This window comes from Microtus pennsylvanicus, chromosome 18 (genome assembly GCF_037038515.1).
Source record: "Microtus pennsylvanicus isolate mMicPen1 chromosome 18, mMicPen1.hap1, whole genome shotgun sequence".
NCBI lineage: Eukaryota > Metazoa > Chordata > Mammalia > Rodentia > Cricetidae > Microtus > Microtus pennsylvanicus.
The window spans coordinates 17,121,911-17,142,610 of NC_134596.1; the positions used below are offsets into that span (position 1 = coordinate 17,121,911).

At 46.0% G+C, this 20,700-nt stretch overlaps 1 protein-coding gene across 1 annotated transcript in view; it reads left to right on the forward strand.

Annotated features, from left to right (window-relative positions):
• Adamts17 (ADAM metallopeptidase with thrombospondin type 1 motif 17) overlaps positions 1-20,700 on the forward strand; it is a 315,038-nt gene that overhangs the window by 195,461 nt on the left and 98,877 nt on the right. The window contains exons 14-15 of the mRNA XM_075952745.1: positions 8,054-8,181; positions 13,065-13,185. Of these exons, the coding sequence (XP_075808860.1) occupies positions 8,054-8,181; positions 13,065-13,185 (249 nt within the window). The remainder of the gene's footprint in view (positions 1-8,053; positions 8,182-13,064; positions 13,186-20,700) is intronic.

Sequence of the window (20,700 nt, forward strand, 5' to 3'; positions counted from 1 at the left end):
CATTGTAGCTGAGGACACCCCGAGGCCTAGTCCAGATATTGGTTTTCTTTTGCCTACGGCTCTTTCCCTTTGAGAACTGTGACTTTGTGTTGTAATGCTAACAATATGGTTCCATTTATCAATCACACCTCAAGCCAGGCACAAGTTAGCTCTACATTCAAGGTCTCTTTGAGTATGTAAAAGAAGCTACCGAGGATGAGAGGTTAGGTGACATCTACACTCCTGCAGCTGACCCAGAGAATAACCCACTGACTCTCAGTGCTCAGATACTCTACCAGGAAGCATGAATTCAGACGCGATGAGGGGACGCTTAGAACTAACGCAGCTGGGTCTGGTTTCTGTAACCTCCAAAGGGTTTACAAAAGAGCGAATTCTGGTACCATCTTGTTTTTCTTCCCTGTGAAATACCCATTCTGGCACCTGCAATTACAAGTTTGAATGTTCTTAGCTGATTTTGGAGAAACACAGATATTCCTGGCAACAGCAGTTTCAGGTCTGTGGCTTTTTCCTTCCTTCCTTCCTTCCTTCCTTCCTTCCTTCCTTCCTTCCTTCCTTCCTTCCTTCCTTCCTTCTTTCCTTCCTTCCTTCTTTCCTTCCTTCCTTTTTTCTTTCTTCCTTCCTTCCTTTCTTTTCTTCCCTCTTTCTTTCTTTCCTCCTTCCTTTCTTTCCTTCTTTATTTTAATTAATTAATTCTTATTTGTTTGCTCGCTTTTCAAGACAGGGTTTTTCTGTGTAGCCATGGCTATCCTGGAATTCCCTTTGTAGACAAGGCTGACTTTGATCTACCTACTTCTGCCTCCCAAGTGCTAAGATTAAAGGCATGTGTCACCACTGCCCAGCTCAAATCTGCATTTTTTTTTTTAGCCCAACAAGCTGACCACTCAGTTTTGAGCTGTCTTGGAAAACAGCACATGGTGTTTTCAGTGGTACCTGCTTAGCTGGGACTTTAAAGGTAATAGAACGTTCATTCCCCAGACACTTTCCATGTATTTAAGAAGACACCACCTTTGGAGGCTGGGCAGTTACGACTGTGCTGTCACTTAACCTGCAGAATTCGGGAGGAGCTTGGCTTCCTCATCTCCAACTTTTCCTGGAGAGAAAGGAGACAGACTTCCCTCTCCCAAATGAAAGGGTGCTGTTGGCGGTACCCTTCTCCCTGACTGGCCATTAATGTGGTCTATGAACAACCGACAGGCTTCCACCTACCTCGGGCTCATTCAGATCCCTGACTGGGTCCGAGGCGCCAGAGGAGAGAGCTGCCGCAGTCCAGTGCAGCAGCTCGCTCTGATGGGATCCAACTTGTTACCAAGCCTCCGCGCTTTCCAGGAAGCCAGGTAGAAATGGTTTGACTTGTCTCTGGTCCTCTCATCCTTTCCTAGAGCCAGGAGGCTTTGGTGATGAGACACACCCGCACCTTTTTAATTAATTAATTAATTTATTAAAGATTTCTGCCTCCTCCCCTCCACCGCCTCCCTATCCCTCCCCCTCCCCCAATCAAGTCCCCCTCTCTCATCAGCCCGAAGAGCAGTCCGGGTTCCCATCAAAATTCTTCACAGACCTGGAGAAGACAATAATCAACTTTATATGGGAAAACAAAAAACCCAGGATAGCCAAAACAATCCTATACACCCGCACCTTTTCCATTTCCGCTCAGCTCTCTGTGGGGTTATTGGTTGCTGCCTTGCTTTGCTTTTGCTTCGTGTATTTAGGGGAGAGGTCCCACTTGAGCAATCCCGTCTTAAACTTCTACTTACGGCCAACAGCTTTTGAACAGCTCAGTACTTTGGTTCCCTTATCGCTGTAGCATCCAAAACTGCTGTCTGCCCAGCCCTCCCTCGTGGGGAGGCTCCTTGAGAACTCTGATGGGTCTAGAATACATTTCAGCACCCATTTGCCTCCTGTTCCAGTCTGCCCACTTAACAAATAATTAGATCTGATGGGTGCTACCTTTGACCTGGAAAGCCCAGCCATGTTTGATAAGGATAGCTTACAGGCTAGTGGCATTTAGCCTTTGAAAGAGAGGCCTCAGGTTCAGGGTTTTGCGAGGGAAGTTTGACCCATCGTCCTCTGGGGTGAAATTGCCAACACTGATTACGTCTGTGGTTCCATTTCCCTCGGTATAAACAGAAGCCAGCATTTTTTTTTAAAGCATTTCAGAAGGGCAACAGAGAAATAATAAATGGCTGATTCAGATGGCTGATGATAAGGGTTCCTCTGAAGCCCTGCTTTCTAAAAGGCACAATAATTCTAGCTGAGCCGTGAGAGCAGCGAGCCCTGTGGTTGGGCTCTGGCTCCTCGCGAGGTCCATTGTAAGTGCCCTATTCACAGCTGCTATCAGTGCGGAATTCTTTGGCAAGTGACGCACAGTTCAGTAAAGGGGGGGGGGGGGGCGGGTGGCAGCATTTTCTCTCTCCCCTCTCTCCCCTCTTTTAAAAAGAATTCTTGCAGAGGTAGATTTTTCCGAAGGAGGACTCTGGACCACAAGTCCATCCCACCTCCAAAGGAAGACAAAGCCTCTCCTCAGCAAAGATGCCAAAGAGGAAAAGCCTTCAGACAGAAACCCTCTGAGGTGGCTGCCTGCCAAATCAGACGGTTTTTGCTTTTCCTGTGGGATCTCGACACATTAGAAACATTCAAGGGTTCAGACCCATGTGACCGGGCCAACAGCAGGCTCCATGCCCACCGAAGTGTTAGAAAGCCGTGTCTGGACAAAGTAGCCTTTCCCAGCTCCCTTGTATCAGGCGGTAGACCCACCCACCCCGCCCCCAGTCTGAGGGAATAAGGGATGTGAGGGTCAGACCTGTGAGTCCCGCTCCACTGAGCAACCCAAAAATGGAGGCTCATCGTGACAAAGGTACAGGGTGTTCTCAAATGACCCAATGAGGGGCTGGCACCTAGATTTCTAAAGATATTAAGGCCATCCATGACTTTCAGAACTTACCAGTGGGGACTTGCCCCTGCTGCAGGCTGCCTTTTCTCGAAACTTCTGTACATCCAGCCAACCAGGGAAGCCAACAACTCCTCTTAAGTAAATCTATATCCTGTCTGAATCCATTTGACCTGAATTCTTTGAGGCCAGTTATGGCTCGGGATTCAGAGCTTGGTAGTGTTTGAACAGCTGTGAGGGTTCAACAGCCACCTAGTAACATCTCCACTGGGACCCAAGGGAGCACATGACAGCCTGCCAGGGACCCCTAAGGAAAGGAAGGGACACTCACTCCTATCTGGGAAGGCTGGATTTGTAGCCAAATAGTTTGCCACATATATAAGAAAACACTCATTGTCAGAGCTTCTCACATTTCTGAATTATCGTAAATAAGGTAACCTAACCTTCTCTGGGTCTACCAGCCGTGAGAACTGGTCCCTCTGTATCATAGAGCACCAATGCTGAGTTATCAGGAAAAACACTGGCCAATCTGGCTGTGGTCACTTGTTGAGTGCTGTTCCTGTCAACTAAGACCTGTCTGGAGGGTCTGGCCTCACCGTCATGGTGAGGGAAGACTCTGATTGGTCTGTGTATAGTCAGGTGGACTCTAACTGACCCAGTCAGCTAGAGCTGGAACCCGGGGCCTGGTTATGAAGTCCTGGTGGGTAGCTTGTGGGAGAGAAGACTGAGTGGCCAAGACAGAAGACAAGATAGAGCTCAGATGAGCACTCCTTCCAGCCTCAACATTAGGTAGACTCTGCCTCAGTAAGACTTCGTTACTGAGTCCAAGAGAGAACAGTAAGAACACAGTGGGTCGTGTTCCCAGTGGAGCTCGAGAGGAATTCCAGATCTCTGTAAGCTCATAGAATTGTCAGCTCTCGAGCCCCAGAGCCTATCTTGTCCTGGCTGTGGCATCCTCTGTTCAGTTAGAAGCCCTTCCCAACAGGCAGGCCTCTGAGAAGCCAGACAGAAGCCTCAGCCAGAATTCTTCTAACTACATGCCCTCGTCAGCCAGAATTCATCTGAGGACACACCATCCATGCAGAGATGTGTTCCAGGCATCTTTCCTTGCTGTGTGTGACTATGTAACTTTTAAGCCTTCCATCCCCTTCTATGCTCCTTGGGGATGGTGGTGCACGCCTTTAATCCCAGCACTCAGGAGACAGAGGCAAGTTGAGGCCAGCCTGGTCTACATGGTTCCAGGAGAGCCAGAGCTACGAAAACAAACAAACAAACAAAAAACAATAAAATAAAAGCTCTTGTCCTGTGCTCAGAGCTTAAACCCGCCACCTCGCATTTTTTAATGGGATCTTTAATCTTGGAGATTTCACTTCCCACTCCTAGGAGCCCTTTTAGAGAGTTTTGAGGAATTCTGAGCCGCTTTCTCATGATTTAAAAAAGACTATCCTCCATCCCTTTGAGAGGAAGAACTATTCCTTGCTAGAGGTAGGGGCACCCTACATTCTGAGTGTCATCCTCAGAGGGGGGAGGGGGAAGATGGACAAATGAAGGTAGTTCTGGTCAGTGAAGGACTCTCCACCTCCGACCTCTGTTCTGGAGCCCTGGGGCCCTTGGCTGCCTGAGCCTGGCTGGCAGCATCTGCACCTGGCAGCGTCAAGGGCAGACAGAGCTCAGTAGAATGCCTTTGCTTAGATCACAGCCAGCATCCGTCCATCCGAGTTACTTCTCCCAATCCAGAGTCTCTGCTTCTCTGAAATTTGCACCAAAGAACCAAAACAAACAACTTTTATCCCTTTCCGTGCTGGAACTTTCCACGGACTCCAACTTCCCTCAGAACAGCTTCTGCCATTCTGCCCAAATCCCATTCCCATTTCTGTTCTAATCAGAGCGTACACTTAGAAACCGAAACCATAAATATTTATGAACAGTGTGGTTTGTTTTAGGCAGTACCACTTTATCCCTTGGTATTCGGGGGCCCCCAAGGGTTCCTCATTCAAAGTAAACAGTGATGGTCAAAGGAACACCAAGATGGAACAAAGAAGTGCATGTCTATTCCTGCTGGAGGAAATGTAGGTGTTCTGTGAGCCCCATGCTCATCTGTGCAATGGAACAGCGGCAACCTACACTACACTCAGGACTATCGACACTCCTTAGCATCTTGTCTGGCATGGAGAAGATCATAAATGCCTATGATTTCTTCTTTATCGCATCATTATCATAACTGCTATCAAATGAATCACCTTAAACCTCGTTACCCCCAGTGGTGAATCAACACGTTAGTCCAAAAGGGATTAAGACCCATAGTTTCCAGCTGCTTCTTCACAGTAAGACCTTAGAGGTGGCATAGGAGGTACCACTGGCACAGTAGACCCCTATTCATTCAGACTACAGTGCTGTGCTGTACCCCCAAGGCACCCACAGGGAACCTTAAGCCACTGACACCTGTCATTAATCGCATCCGCTAAGCTTCCTAGAAGTTGACCTCAGTCTCCATCCCTGTCTTTCATAGCCCTTCTATCACTGGCTGCTTTCTTGGCGCACTTCCTCTAAATGAAGGGACAGCCGCTTCCCACGGCCCACCTGGAACCGAGGCATTTCTTTCAGAGCAGGCACTGCTCTCCGTGTGCTCACTTGAGACGTGCATCATGTGACCTGTCTCATGCAAGGGTTACTCCACCCCCATCCATCAAATCACGAGGGCCCTGATAAGCGTGTGTCACGCTTTGCCCTGTTCTCGCACTGCCTGTAGAGTGCTTGAGGCTCAGTGCTCCAGCCATGCTTGATGAATAAGCAGCTTGCCTGGGAAAGAGTAGCCCTCCGTCTGCTCTTCAAAATCAGTTGTTTCACTCTGACTAGACAGAACTGAGCTGAACCTGAATCCCAGGAGCTTCTTCCTCATACGCGCGGGTACCCTCCCATAGAGCTGGTTGATCATGCGCTGTCATGCAATCATACAAACCCTTGAGACTGGCTAAGACAGCATGTCTGCTCTGACAAGTCTTTTCCAATGATGATGACAAGACCCTCCAATGGCAAACACGCCTGAGCCCCTCCCTTGCTTACCACCCAAAAAGACTTAGTGGGGAAGGGTTCTGGTGGAGACCAAGAGCCCAACAAGGTAGCATAAGTTCTCTGTGGCTCTGTTAAGGTTTCCTTTCAAAATAATTCCACAAATGAGTTAGGGTTAGGTGGTAGAGGAGGCAAGAAGGCACGTGACTCTTACTCAATCACTTACAGAGATGAGATCCATTCAGTTGTTCAAATATATTTACTGAATCCTATGAACATGAATCTTAAGTTCTAGCTCTGGTCAGGAGACAGAAGGTGAAAGCATGCCCCCTGTCCCCTAAGGGTACCTGTACTTCAATGGGAAGGTACAGGTGGAAAGCCCTTCCTCCAAAATATTTGCAACTGGAAGTCTTTTGACCTGGGCTGTTTCGGATTTGGCAGTATTTGCATGTACATGATAAACTGGGGGGGGGGGGGGGGTTGTGTTGGATTTGGCAGTATTTGCATGTACACAAGGAGCTATTTTTTGTGATGACACACAAATTGAAACATGAATTTTATTTATGGCTTATATACATGTTATACATATAGTGTAAACATAATCTTACATTTTTTTATTTAATGTGCTTGTATTTTGAGTGCTTCTATTGCATGAGGGCAGATGTGGAATTTTCTGTTTGTAGTGTCATGTAAAAGTTCAGAAGGTTTTGGAATTCGAAGTTTTTGGGACCTTGAGTCTTTAGTATTTCATTATTAATGGAACCTGCCTGTAAGAAATCCCTTTACATCTAGGATTTGTTTAAACTATTTTAGGACATCAGGTCAATGATCCGGGCTTGAGTGGATGTGTGTGCCAAGTGCGCATGCCTGTCCTGTCCTGTGTAGGGGTAGAAGAGAGAGCTCTGGGTTGGAAGCTTCTACGTTGCTAGAAGCCTCCTAAAGAGCTGAGTAGAAAGCACAGGAAGAGGGAACAGCATAGACCAAGACAGAAAAGCTTGGTGTGGTCTGCAAACTCACACTGTTCCAGAAGCAGAGGGAACAGGGACTTTCACCCGGCTGCTGACATGGCTCTTGTGAGTTGTCACGGTCTCTGTGTCCCCTTTCTAGACCTTTGTTCAGTTTCTTCCAGGACCTTCAAGCCTTGTGTCACACAGCTGGGCAAGCAGGGAGCACTAGATCTTTTTTAGTGGAAACAGACTAACCATCTTAGGAAACACATTAACCATCTTAGAAAACACACTAACCATCTTAGGGAACACACTAACCATCTTAGGGAACACACTGACCATCTTAGGGAACACACTAACCATCTTAGGGAACACACTAACCATCTTAGGGAACACACTGACCATCTTAGGGAACACACTAACCATCTTAGGAAACACACTAACCATCTTAGGGAACACACTGACCATCTTAGGGAACACACTAACCATCTTAGGAAACACACTAACCATCTTAGGGAACACACTGACCATCTTAGGGAACACACTGACCATTTTAGGGAACACACTGACCATCTTAGGGAACACACTAACCATCTTAGGAAACACACTAACAATCTTAGGGAACACACTAACCATCTTAGGGAACACACTGACCATCTTAGGGAACACACTAACCATCTTAGGGAACACACTGACCATCTTAGGGAACACACTAACCATCTTAGGAAACACACTAACCATCTTAGGAAACAGACTAACCATCTTAGGGAACACACTAACCATCTTAGGAAATACACTGACAATCTTAGGGAAACTTCTCTCCCAGAGACCCTCAGTGTTTGTCTCCCCTGCCTGGGGCATTCTTGTTCACCCTCCCTAATTTCCCATCACCCCCAGCCTCAGATTTAACACACAGCCACTTATGCAGAGGCAGGCTAGCTCACAACTGCATCTAACGCCTGAATGAAAAGGAAATGTGATATCTCTGCAAACGAGGAGAGCCAGGGAGAGGAAGCCTGCAGAGCTGCTGTTTACTGAGGCCAGGGATCTTGTACTGGGTGCTGTTTTAATGTCCCCCCTGAGCAAGTTACTGAGACCTTTACTCGCACTAATGGCTCTGCCCTTGGGGGTCATTGCTCCCATGTGCATGTTCACCACATCACCTGCGCGCCACTTCCCAATCAACAGCCACCACCTTTTCCCTCCTCAGATAAGCCGTGTGAACTCTACTGCTCGCCTCTCGGGAAGGAGTCCCCACTGCTGGTAGCTGACAGGGTCCTGGATGGCACGCCCTGTGGACCCTACGAGACTGACCTCTGCGTGTACGGCAGATGCCAGGTGACTTGCGTTTCCTACTGTCCTTGGCAGGGCTGTGAAGAAAGGGTCCTTTTTCCTCCAGAGTGGGCCCGTGGTGGAGCTGAGGCCTTTGAGGGTCAGGGGGAGTGGGTTTTCCCAAAGAGGTTCATGCTGCCCCTGTGGCCAATGGCCACCAATGCATGCCCTGACCTTGGCCGTGACTGAGCATCACGAATATGGCAGGCTTAACCAGCAGCCTCCTGAAACAATTTGACAATTCCTCTAGATATTATGATTCATACAAAGAGCCGGTAAGTATGAGACTGGATGGAAGATGAGTCGACAGCTTGTTCTCTTTACTTACTAATGCTTGGTGGAACTAAGCAAGCCCCTATGCTGACGGTGTCCAGGGAGGTGGATGGTCTGACCTCGGCGGAGCCCTCTACCCTCCGCGACATAGATCCCCAACTCATGGTTTCTTAGGAGATCGGCAAATAGACAAAACAAGGAGGAAGGGAGAAAGAAGCGCTTTGTTGCCAATCTCTACCCATCCGAAGGGGCACCCCCTGGTGTGTGATCTAGAAAGGAAGGATGGAGATGCTGTGCTTTTTCAGTGGGTGGGTGGGATGCAGCTCAGGTGAAGAAACCTCTGCCTTTAGTGGTCATCTCCTGATGACTCAGCTCAACCTGAGCATGTGCAAGAATCCTGGTGACTAGCTCTACTCAAGCTGCTGTGGTGAAAAGCATATGCTGGTTTATAAACAATGGAAACATTTCCCACCGTTCTGGAGGCATAGAACTCCAGGGCACATATTGGGAAAGATTTGGCTTCTGGTAACGACGTACTTCTCAGGAATGGTTTCTTCTTGTTCCATCCTCACACAACAGAGGGGGTGAAGCTACTCTCTGAGACGTCTCTTAGGAAGATACTAATTCCATCTACGAGGATTCTGCCATCTGGGCCTAGTCACATTTTCCCCTTGGGAGAGGTCTAATTTCTAAAACTATCACCTTGGAGGTCATAGGAATTGGGAGAATTCAAGTTTTCAGTCCACTATATCCAGGGAGCCTCCTTCCTCAGCCAGTCACCCTGTACCTTCACTGTATCTCCATATAGTGAGCCCATCAAGAACTGTTGAGAAAGATACAAACTCCCAGTCAATGCCTCAGACTGCAGCAAACAATTTCAACCTAAGTGTGTTTTCTCCCTGCATAGCCCAAGTCAGTCACAGACTGGTTAATTTTCCAAGGAAATATTTAACAAGACCCCAGCTCCTCTGGTAGTGCCTGGCTTCATTATCAAACAGAAATATGTTGAGTGCCCATGTGTTTTGGCAAGGACACCTCCCAGGGAAAAGGGCACCAAGGAGTGCTTGAACAGGACCTTTGGGGATACTTTCATGTAGCAAAGAATGTTCCAGGCCCTGTTCTTGGACAGTATGAAGAAAGCCCTTATCGTTATTACTGAAACAAGCCATTGCTGACAGTTCTCAGGAAGCTTGCTTTAGCAAGCCAAACGCAGGGTTTGTTTCCTTCCTAAATTACATGCTTGCCTGGATCATCCTGCAAGTTGGCACATTGCAAACCAATGATGTAATTCTTTTGCTAGCAGCTTTGTGAGTCAAAGCTCTTGTACCCTTTAGGGCAGTGCCAGCTGAGCCACCCCAGACTCTTGCAGGCATCTGCTATGGTGTTCTTGCCAGCAAGAATGTTCTTGTAAGAATGCTGAGATTCTTCAGCCAATGAGACTTTGTGTTCAGGCTGAATATAACTTCAGCTCCTCGTGGTCTTTGCCAATGGGCACATCCATGAAATTGGACTTAATTTCAGGCTTTTCAACCTGAGAATTTTCCATGCACTGTGACAATGGATCTCTCAGATTCTTGCTCAGATGTGAATCCTGTATACTACGATAATGACGAGCGTGGAAAGGTGGGCCCATAGGTACAACAGTGGCATGAATATTATGGGAGGAACCAGCCACTTTCTGGTTGGATTTAAGAACCACTCTACAGGAGAAAACACATACCTGTTATTACAAATCTGGCCAAAAACCTGTGGCTGGGAAACTCACAGGCCTCAGAAGTGGACCAGCTACTATTATTTTGCTAAATGAACAGAATAATGAACAAACTGTCTTCTAAATTCATGTCCCTACATCCATAGATTAGCTTGGTGCTTGGTTCTCGTCAGAGACGGTTCTTTGCGCAATAGGATGTGATTAATGCAGAAACTCACATCTGATCAAAGGGAAGAGAACAAGAACTCTGTAGAGTTCCTAGCCACAAAAATGGGATGTCTCTATAATGCCCCTAAAGGTCCAAGAAGTATTGCAGAAAGATTATAAGAGTCAAATATTGGGGAGGATGTTGCAAAACAGTATCTTCTGGAAAAGACAGACCACTACACTCAACCCAAGCATCTGTGATTGTCCATACAAGGCCTGCATTAGATCAAGCCAGTGGATATTATAGCATAGAGGTAGGGGGGATTCATGAGGCTCCCATGCCTAACTGAGGAGCTATTGACCGTCAATGGTCTGAGGGATGGAGAATCACTTTTCTCTAAAGATGTGGCCCAGCTCCAATGGATGGCACTGCACCCATGAGTTTTTAGACAGCAAAAATTTGACTATGTGGGGTATTTTTTAAGGGGAAAAAAAGGATGAGAAGTTGGCAGGAGTAAGGATATAGGGGTGCACCTGGGGGAAATGAGGGGGGAGTATGAATAAAACAATCATTCTGACTATAGATTTGACTAACTCTAGATGCAAAATATTTCTCAAAAAAATGCATTTTCCTGAACATATGCAAGCTTTTTTCTTGTCATCATTAATAAATATCAACTTACTATTATCGAATTATAAAAAACATAAAAATTGTTTACATAGCATTTCCATTATATTAATTATCATTTATACCCCAGAGACAATTGAAAGCATATGAGAGAATGTGTATAGGTTCTGTGTAAATGCTACACCATTTTCTGTAAGGGACTTGAGCGTCCCTAGGCCTTCCCATGTCTGAAGGGTCCTAGAGGCAATCCCCAGTGAATGCAGAAAGACACGTACACACGAGCTAAAGATAGTGTGGGTGCTACACCGTGACAAGTACCACAGAGGAGGTCGAAGAAGAAGTCCTTGGCCACTAGGCGCCATGACCAGAGGCTTTTCACTGAGGGCAATAGGACAGAAATTCTAGGCATAGAAGCCAGGATTTGAATCAATAGAGACCGATACTTATCATTCCTGGGCAAAATATGGCTTCTGCACATGACTGCCCATGGTCCACTCCAGCACATGGCTCTGAACTAGGTCTCCTCTGACTTCCATCTGCATGAGGCACAGGAGCTGCCTTGACCAAAGAGAATCCATGCCTACCTTATCAGTTCCATGCCACAGGGCGCTCCTGACCTTAGGTGTCACGTGCCCTGACTTCTCCAGCAGAACAGCACCCTGACCAGTACATGTTGGCCAGGAATTGGAGGGCTCAGAAGTGGGTGTCCTGAAGATGATGTAAGAGGGCAAAGTCATGGCTGAAAATGGAAGGAGTAACCCGGGATCATCCGGATGCTGCAGGAAGGCTTTGGAGTGCTTACTGTTAGGAGTTTCCTCTGGTTCAGTCATCTCGTTCCCTTGGAACTCTGAGGCTCATTAAAGCCGCTGTGAAAGCTCCACCAGCACTCAGAAGCCATGGCTTCCATTGTGCTTTGTGGTAGCTTCCATTTCAAAAGAAAAGTGTCCATCCCTGTCGATCATAGTATAGACCTCCTTCCACTGGCTTGAGCAAAGACAGAATGTGCCCTGGTAGCCAGTGCTTTGACTGTTGCCCTTCCGGCCTCAGATTTGCTGCTCTTCTGACATAGATATCCTTACAAGCCTGACTTCCAAAGTCAAGACATGCTAAACATAGCCCGGTCAGCGTGGGCAGAAGGTGGAAGCCTGCCCCAGCCTGAGAGACTCACAGATCACCTAAGGGGACGTCTGACTTGCATCTGTTCACCAGGAGTGTGCAAACCTCCCTTCACTGCCGCTGGGAGAAGCTATGGCGACCACATGGGGTGTTTACATAGAACACCCAGGGCTGCTTAATCAGGAAACCCTAACTGAATTGCAAGGCAAGCAGCCAGCGGTGAAGCCAGAGATTTGCTCTGACAGCATGGGAATGGCCTCGTGGAAGAAAGATCTAGAGCCAGAAGCATGTGACATAAATGGGGAAGCCAAAGGAAGCAGGTCCAGGTGGTACAAACAGGCTGGGGTGAGGGGCCAGTTCTGGCCTGTGGCTGTGCCACCAACAGCCTGGATATAGTAACTGAGACTCAGGGGTGGGGTGCAGAACATCACGGACAATTTTAGCAATGGGAAACTGGCTGAGCCTCCTGTTCTGAGCAAACTCCATGATCTGGGATGCTCCATCTCTCGGCCCTTGTCAGTTTCCACTGAGTAGCTTCACAAAGTTAGAAGGCAGCAACATGGTGTGACCACACACACACACACACACACACGCACACACACACACGCATGCATACACACACGCACACACGCACGCACGCACGCACGTGGCTACCTGCATTTGTCCCTGACATTTCTGCTGTGACAAGGCAGAGAGGAATAATCCCTGCTTCTTGGAGACATGTAGATGGTATTTCTATATGTGTTTTAGGGTAGCAGGACTCCTTTATTCCATAACACATGGTTTTAAACACATTTGATAAACTCATAAAAAGATAGAGACAAATATCTGATCTGAATTCTGGTCGTTGTTGTTGTTGTTTTCTCTTCTGAATTTAATGACAATTAAAATGTGTCAGGACCCCCAGGCACCATGGCTCTTAGTGAAATCTGTCCCACAGGTCCTGCAGGGCATCCTCTTGAAAATATCATTGAATCTTACAACACAGGCGAACCCAGTTCTTTGATTTTCTAGAAAATTGGCTGTGATGGCATCATCGGGTCTGCAGCCAAAGAAGACAGGTGTGGTGTCTGCAGCGGGGATGGCAAGACCTGTCGTGTGGTGAAGGGTGACTTCAGCCACTCCCGGGGGACAGGTGAGCACCGGGCCCAGGGCTATGATGGTAACAGGATCACTGACACACACTGTACATTTTCTTCGTTGCTTCAGTGCTAATGGGTGCATGACATTTTGTATGTCACACTAAACTGTTAAGTCTTTTTGAGCTTTCCAACCATAGGCTGCTGTGTCCAGAAACAGGAGTGGTTTGCTGGTCTCTGTCACAGAGGGCATCAGCTTGTGACTGTCAGTGGGATACTGAGTGTGATGGAAGAGAATGAGGAAGAATAGGCAGGCAAATGACCTCCAAAGTGACCACTCAAAGCCTTGATGAGAGCCAAACCAAAAGTGATGCTCTCCAGGGAACGTGGACTGAGTAAATCTGAGCTGGAAAACATCTATTTGAATTCCTACAAGTTGCTTTGCATAGAAACATGTCAGCTCAGTTTGAACCATGGCTGTGAGTCCCAGTCTCACAGAACAGCCCATAGGACAAGGCAGAAGTCTGCGCGTGCCTTCCCGGGTGGGTAGACAGCTTGCTCTACAGGAGCATGCCATTTAGAAAGCATGAGAAGGACACACTATTCGGGACCTTGTGAAAGCAAACCCAGATTGGTTGCAAATGCGAAATTAAATTTAAAAAAAAAAGCAGAATTTCAGTGCCAGAGAGACGGCTCGGGTGGTAAAGCTGCTTACTGCAATGCTTGAAAATGACTTGGGTTCAATCCCCAAAACCCACATGGTGGAAATAGAGAACCAGCTGTCATTATATGCACACTAGAACAGATGCACGTGCATACATGTACACCACACACACAAAATGAATGTTTAAAAAGTTTTCTTAGAATCAACATGCATCATGTTGTTCCAGAGAGAAATGGAAGGAGCTACCACTAGAGTGAGTTCATTTCGGAAGGCTGTGCCCTCTGGGACTACATTGTCTCGAACAAAATACACTAGACACCCAAGTCTGCCCATATTTAAATCACAATTGGCTGACATTAAACTAACTGAAAGAGTATGGCCACATTTCGGGTTTCCCGTTGCCAGCAGGGCTGGCAGTTCTCAGAGAACAGCCTTGTCATGAGTGTCTGTGGGTGACACAGCTGATTTCTGCTGTTTGCTTCGGTGTGTCTAATATAATTTCATCTCTGGCCATCTTGGATTTGCTTCTTGTAGTCATTGCGGTTGGGAATCAAACCTCCATAGGAGGCAAGCGGTTGCTATTTAGTACTGATTTCCATTGATAAATATAAGCATTAGCAACCTTGTTTGGGGTCATCAAGATGGCTGAGCAGATAAAAGCACTTGCTGCCAAGCCTGATGACAGAGTTCAGTCCCACGTAGGGGACAGAATTGACTGCTGACCTCCACATGTCCACTATAGCAAGCATGTGCTCATGCACACACACACACACACACACACACACACACACACACACACACGATAACAACAGTAATAAATAGAAGGCTCATTTAAATGGAAGGTTCTGCTATCCTTCAGTAAGCAGACCTGAGTGAAGTTATGTTATTCTGCATTAAATGGGTTAAGCCCAGCCACACCCACCCCTCCCTGTTGGTCACTTCAGTAGAACACTAAAGAAGGCCTTAGCACAGCTTTTGAAGTCCTCTACCATGTGGGACGTAGCAGCTCACAGGTCAGATAGCCTGAGCTAGCACAAAAGCATTCATCTTAGCCTAGGAAGATGCTCCACCCTCTTCCACAGCAGACCCTTCCCCCACCCTCCCTTCTCTACCTACCCAGTGCTGGGCTCCATCTGTGTGGTCCCCCTGAGGAGGCTGAGTTTCTGTGGCTGTGGAAGTAAGTCTCCCATGGAAGGAAAATCACATGGGGAGCTTCTTTGGGGGTAACTGTCTCACCAGGACTTTGAGCTTTTAACTGCAGGCATGCCGACCCCCTGACAAACCTTCAGAGTTAGGCAAGCAAACATTAGCTTTATCTACCTGTGAGCTTGTCTGAGCAGCTGCCAGATGTCGTACTTTAATTTTAAAGCACAAGGCAGGGTGTTTGCTTTGTTTTGATTTTTAACTCTTCACCACTGGAGTCTGTGAGCGTAAGATCACATCAGCGTGGGTTGGTTTACTGAAAATCTGTGCAATGTTCAGTCACATGTCATTATTGGCTGCATAGGATTTGATGTTCTAGACTGCATACACACAGAATACTGACAATGGGTTAGCCGCACATTGCCCCCAACCCAGGGAACATTTATTTGGTATGTATATATTTCAATATTAAACAGTCAGACATCACAGGTAACCATGGCCATGTTGGTAACAATCGAGGTGGGGCACCTAGCCAGGGCCTGCATATAGATCAGTTATAAAAGCTTATATAGAAAGTAATTGACAGCCAGAGTATGGAAAAGAACCTTCCGGCTGAAGGTGAAGTCATATATTTGAATGAGACTCAGCAGAGAACTTCTATGAAAGTCCCAGGTCATGTGACATCTCAGTGACCCCAGTCAAGTGGATTTGCTAATCTTGTTGGTGCAGATAGGAAGGTAACTTTCATCTGTGCCCAGCTCTGAGGAAAGACGATGGGAGGAATGCCTTATCATCCTTCAGGGTGAGTATCAAAGAGAAACGCCATACAGAGAGATAAACCAACATCAAACCCAGGAATTTTGCCAGGTCCTGCACGAAGGCCTGACCCCAGCCTGAACTCTCCCATGTCTGCTTACAAAAGCCCCTGAGCTGAGAATCCAGAGTAGGTATACACAGTGCCCTTGATAAGCCGGAAGCCTATGATGGAAGAACTTGATGCATTGCCTGGGGAACTGGTTTCCTAAGTGTAGAATGCTTGCTGCCCCAACCCCTCCCAGTCATGAACAGACAAGGCCTTTTAGATATTCATAGGTTAAAAAAAAATCAAACTCAAACCGACTTTCTAATGGATGGGCTTCAAAATTCTCAAGACTTCAGCTGGACTGAAGTGGCTGGGGTATTTGAGTTTAGTGGGTTGAACTTTTCTGCTACGAGGCTCTTTCTTCTTGCATTAGCTTGCCTTTTAATAGTTGTCGTCTTTATTCCATCCTGCTCTTTGGAACTGGAAAAGGGGCTGGTTCCCATGGACATCCAGTATGCAGCTAGCTCAAGGTTCCCACTGAGGCCAGACCAGGATGACTGATGGGTTGTGAATCCCTTTGCACTTTGTTCTTGAAGAGACAGTAGGTTCCTAGCAGAGGGGCTAACGGGGTCTTCCTTTTTGAATATGGATGGATACACATCGCGGTGTGTCCTCAGCAATTAGCCTTTGAGCCACTGCCACATCTGAGCGCTATGCTCCATCTCTACGGCTGGGGAATGGCTGTTCCATGGGAAAGTTCATGGCTATCTGATGACACTAAGGCTTAGTTCCACTGTGATTGAGAAGAACAGAACCAGCCACTAAAATGTGCACAAACCAACTGCAACCTTTTTCTTTTTCTCAGTCAAGAACAACCTTTGTATGAAGGTGTCCACATGTGTGATGGCAAAGGCGATTCCCAAGTGTTTCTCATGTAAGATGTTGGACTATATCGCATGGTCCTGAAGGTGACATGCTTGGTGTGGGGCTCTCGCTTACATGCCTGAATGTTTTCTGAATAGAGTTAGCGAGAATGAGCCATGAATGAAGCCATGGGTAAAACAAAGGCCAATGACTATATATATATATACATATGACACATACCAACAGTGAAAAACTAAAATAAAACCAATATTAAAGACAAAAGAACTATGGATTGAGAGGCTAGACAAAAACATTAGAGTGCCATGGGTAGCTTTGTATTCTTATCAAAGCACATTTGTTACCTTATCAAGAAATGCTAAGACAGGGAAGTCTTGATTGGTGCCTCCCTCGTAAGGAAATGCCCATATCTCCCTATCACTGGATTTTCCTATTGACAGAGGGGATCTTGATTCCTTCCTGATGGAGATAAAGGCAGTGGCCTTGATCTAACCTGGCTGTACTGACCACACATTCCAAGGGTCAGGTAAAGCTTGGATTAGACTCCTGGGCTTTTTCAGTGCAAAGAGATCTTTTCAGCCATAGTCAAGAACCACCTTCACCAACAAACAGCATTTTGTGGGCCCAGCTCACAATATTTCAACCACAGTTTTCAGCTTCATGGTACTGAGGGATTGTGGACCTCATTCTGCTGTAGGCTTGCAGTTTGTAGTATAATCCTCTCCCATGGTGCTGTGGCAACCAGGCACTGTGCCCCACAAGATCACAGTGAGTACAAGCTATGCTACCCAGTGTGCTGAGCTGGGACCATCTCTAGATTAGGTGTTGGGCATGCACTTGTGGCTTAAGATATTCTCCACTTACAATTGATGTTTCAGGATGTGGCCCATTGTAAGTTGAAATGAGTCTGAATTCTCATAAACAATTTTTGTCAATAGTGAAAAGCAGAAACTTAGCAAAATCCTTTCTGGACATCTTATGATTTGTTTAACAAACTAAAATCTCTTTGTTTTCCCATTGATTTGATAGAAAAGGATTAACCTCTGTTCTAACATCTTAGTAATGTTTTCCCTGTCGATATTGCTTAACCACAAAACTATAAACCCAAATCTTCTAGAAGAAAAGATATTTGGAAAGTTCAGGTAAACGTAATTGCCAGAGAATGAGCCCATAGCCTGACGATATTAACTTATAAGAGTCAAGACAGACCTGAGGTCACCATTCCTAGGACTGTTGCTTGAGGCAAAAATGGTGTGTGTCCTAGAATAATGGCAAAGGCTTGCTTCCCCCATGGCTTCTTCATGAAACCAAACTGTTTCCCTCTAACCAATTCCTCTTGCTTGGTGACTGACACTGAAATGGAAAATTACTCTTAAGGCGAAGCCTTGCTCCTTGGCCTAAAATGTGAATCAATCTTCTGCACACTCAGAGTGATTGCATTCCCTGTGATAATCTGTGACTAAGCCTTGGGACATCTGACCTGAGGGACAAGATGCTCTGGGACTTGGTGTTGACATTCTTTCCCTTTCTGGTCACGATTCCTACCACCTAGTGCAGGCTTTGAGCTCTGGGTCAGAGCTGCCGAAGAACAGCGAGAGGCCAAGGCCTGCCTTTCACTTCAAGGTCTTTCTCTTTATTGGTTCCTTCTGTATCAAAATCAGAGAAACTGAGCGGGCATGTGGTTCATACCTTTAGTCCTAGCACTCAGGAGGCAGAGGCAGGCGGATCGCTATGATTTCTATGAGTTCAAGGCCAGGTGGATGGATAGATAGATAGATAGATAGATAGATAGATAGATAGATAGATAGATAGATGAAAGAACAGAGAAAATAGTAATAGAAAGGAAGGCTAGCAGAGCCCACGTACCACTTCCTTGGCTCAGTTTGCACATCTGCCCTGAGCTTGCCACTGTGGATGAGCATCTCTTCCCAGGAGAGGCACAGAAAGAGACAGAAAGCAGATGCCCTTTCAGTGTTGAAACTTTTGCCAAAATTAGATTTAAAAATAGCATGGTGACCATGCCTGGCTGCAAATGTTTCTCACTCTGGAATTCAGGGCATCAACTAATCAAGACCTAGGCAGCTCCACACATTGCCCCAGATGCTGCAGGCTCAGCATGTTGATATCAAGCTGTTAGTCACACACACACACACACACACACACACACTCAAAGATCTCACCCCTTGGCAACTGCTCCCTCCTCCCCCCCACCCCTGGAACACAACTCAGTTGCACAAGCTCATCATGTTGCCAAGTGTGCGGCTTCTGGTTTAAATGGAAATTCTGCAAAACATTTTAATCACTTTGACCCTGAATAGTTTTGTCTTTGACACTTCACTATTATGTATGCCCAGAATCCAGTAATTCTTCAAATTCCCCAGAAGGAACAAAGAAATATCTGGGGCATAAAATCTAGTGCAATCTCCAAGGGGAATAGTGGGGGGGGGGGGATGGTTTGGTGGTGGTGGCAGTGGTAGTGGTTAATTGTAGCCTTTTTTTTTTTTTAGATAGGAAGCATTCTTAGAGGAAACCAATTAGCCATGCTTCTAGATTTCCCTCCTACTCCAACCCTAGGCTACTCCTGATCTAATTCTCTAATTCTGTATTAATATATTTGCCTATAACATTTCTTAACTACAGCCATGAACAGAGGGTGTGGCCTCTTTTACTTAGCATCCTGTTTTCAAAGTTCATCTTTGTTGTAACACACAGTGACATTTCTTCTTTTATGGCAAATACTGCTGCTTTTTTTTTTTTTGCTAGACCACATTTGCAATCTTTTGCAAAGAAGGGACCACTTGTTGGCTCTTGACCGCTTAGCCACCACCTCCCAAAATAATCACACAGAAACTGTATTAATTAAATTATTGCTTGGCCCATTAGCTCTAGCTTCTTATTGGCTAACTCTTACATATTAATTAAACCCATTTTCTATTAATCTGTGTATCACCACGTGGCAGTGGCTTACCAGCTAAAGTTCCGTCTGTCGTGGCTTCTCTCTGACTCTGCCCTTCTTTCTCCCAGCATTCATTTTAGTTTTCCCTGCCTACCTTTATTCCTTTGCCCTATTAGGCCAAGCCAGTTTTCTTTATAAATTAACCAATTGTATTCACAACGTACAAAGGGAAATTCCACATCAGCAATCCATTCATCAGGTTTAGGTTTAGGATTTTGTTATTTTGTATTGTTGGCTTTGTTTTTGCTACCACAAATAACACTGGTATCAGACTTTGTATACAAGTTTTACACAAACACATGTTTTAATTTTCTTTGTGAGTGATATGTTCCTAGGGATCGAATTGGGTCACAGGAAAATTCTGGGTGATTCACTCTTTGAGAAACTACCAAACTTTCCCAAAGTGGCTGAGATGCCTTGCATTCTGCCGAGCAGAGACTTTGGGTTCTGCTCTCTCTGTTTGCTTGCCAGCGTTCCCTGTGTTGTCCTTTGATGCAGCAGTCATAGTGTCTGTGATGTGGTACCCCATCATTCTCTGGATCTGTGCTGCCTTAGTGACTCATGCACGTGGCAGATTTTCATGAGCATCAATAATGGCCATGTCTGTATCATTTTTCAAGAAAGGCCTGTTGAAATCTTTGCCCATTTAAAGCAGGGATGTTTGTTTCTTTGTTCAGTTGTGTTGTTTATTCTGAATGCAGATTCTTGATGAGATAAATGACTCACAACTATTTACCCAGGCATTATGAACTGCCTCGTCACTGTCCATGATGGACAATGGTAAGCTTTTAAACTTTGATAGACTCCAAGATTTGTTTAACTTCTCTTTGTAAGATAGTTTTACCTCTTACATTTAGGTCTGTGATCTCCTTTTGGTTAGTTGGGTTTTGTGGGGAAGGTATGGTCTGAGACAGAAAATAGGCAATCATCCAATACTGTTTGCTGAAGACTATTCTTCCCTCCATTGAATATTCTTGGCATCTTTGCTTTAAATAAGCAGCAAATAATTTATTTTTGGACTCCCAGCCGTATTCCATTGATAGACTTATCTGTCCTCATGCCAGTACCACATTCTTTTGATTAATGTAGTTAGTCGAAATGTTTGGGAATCAGAAAGTGTGAGT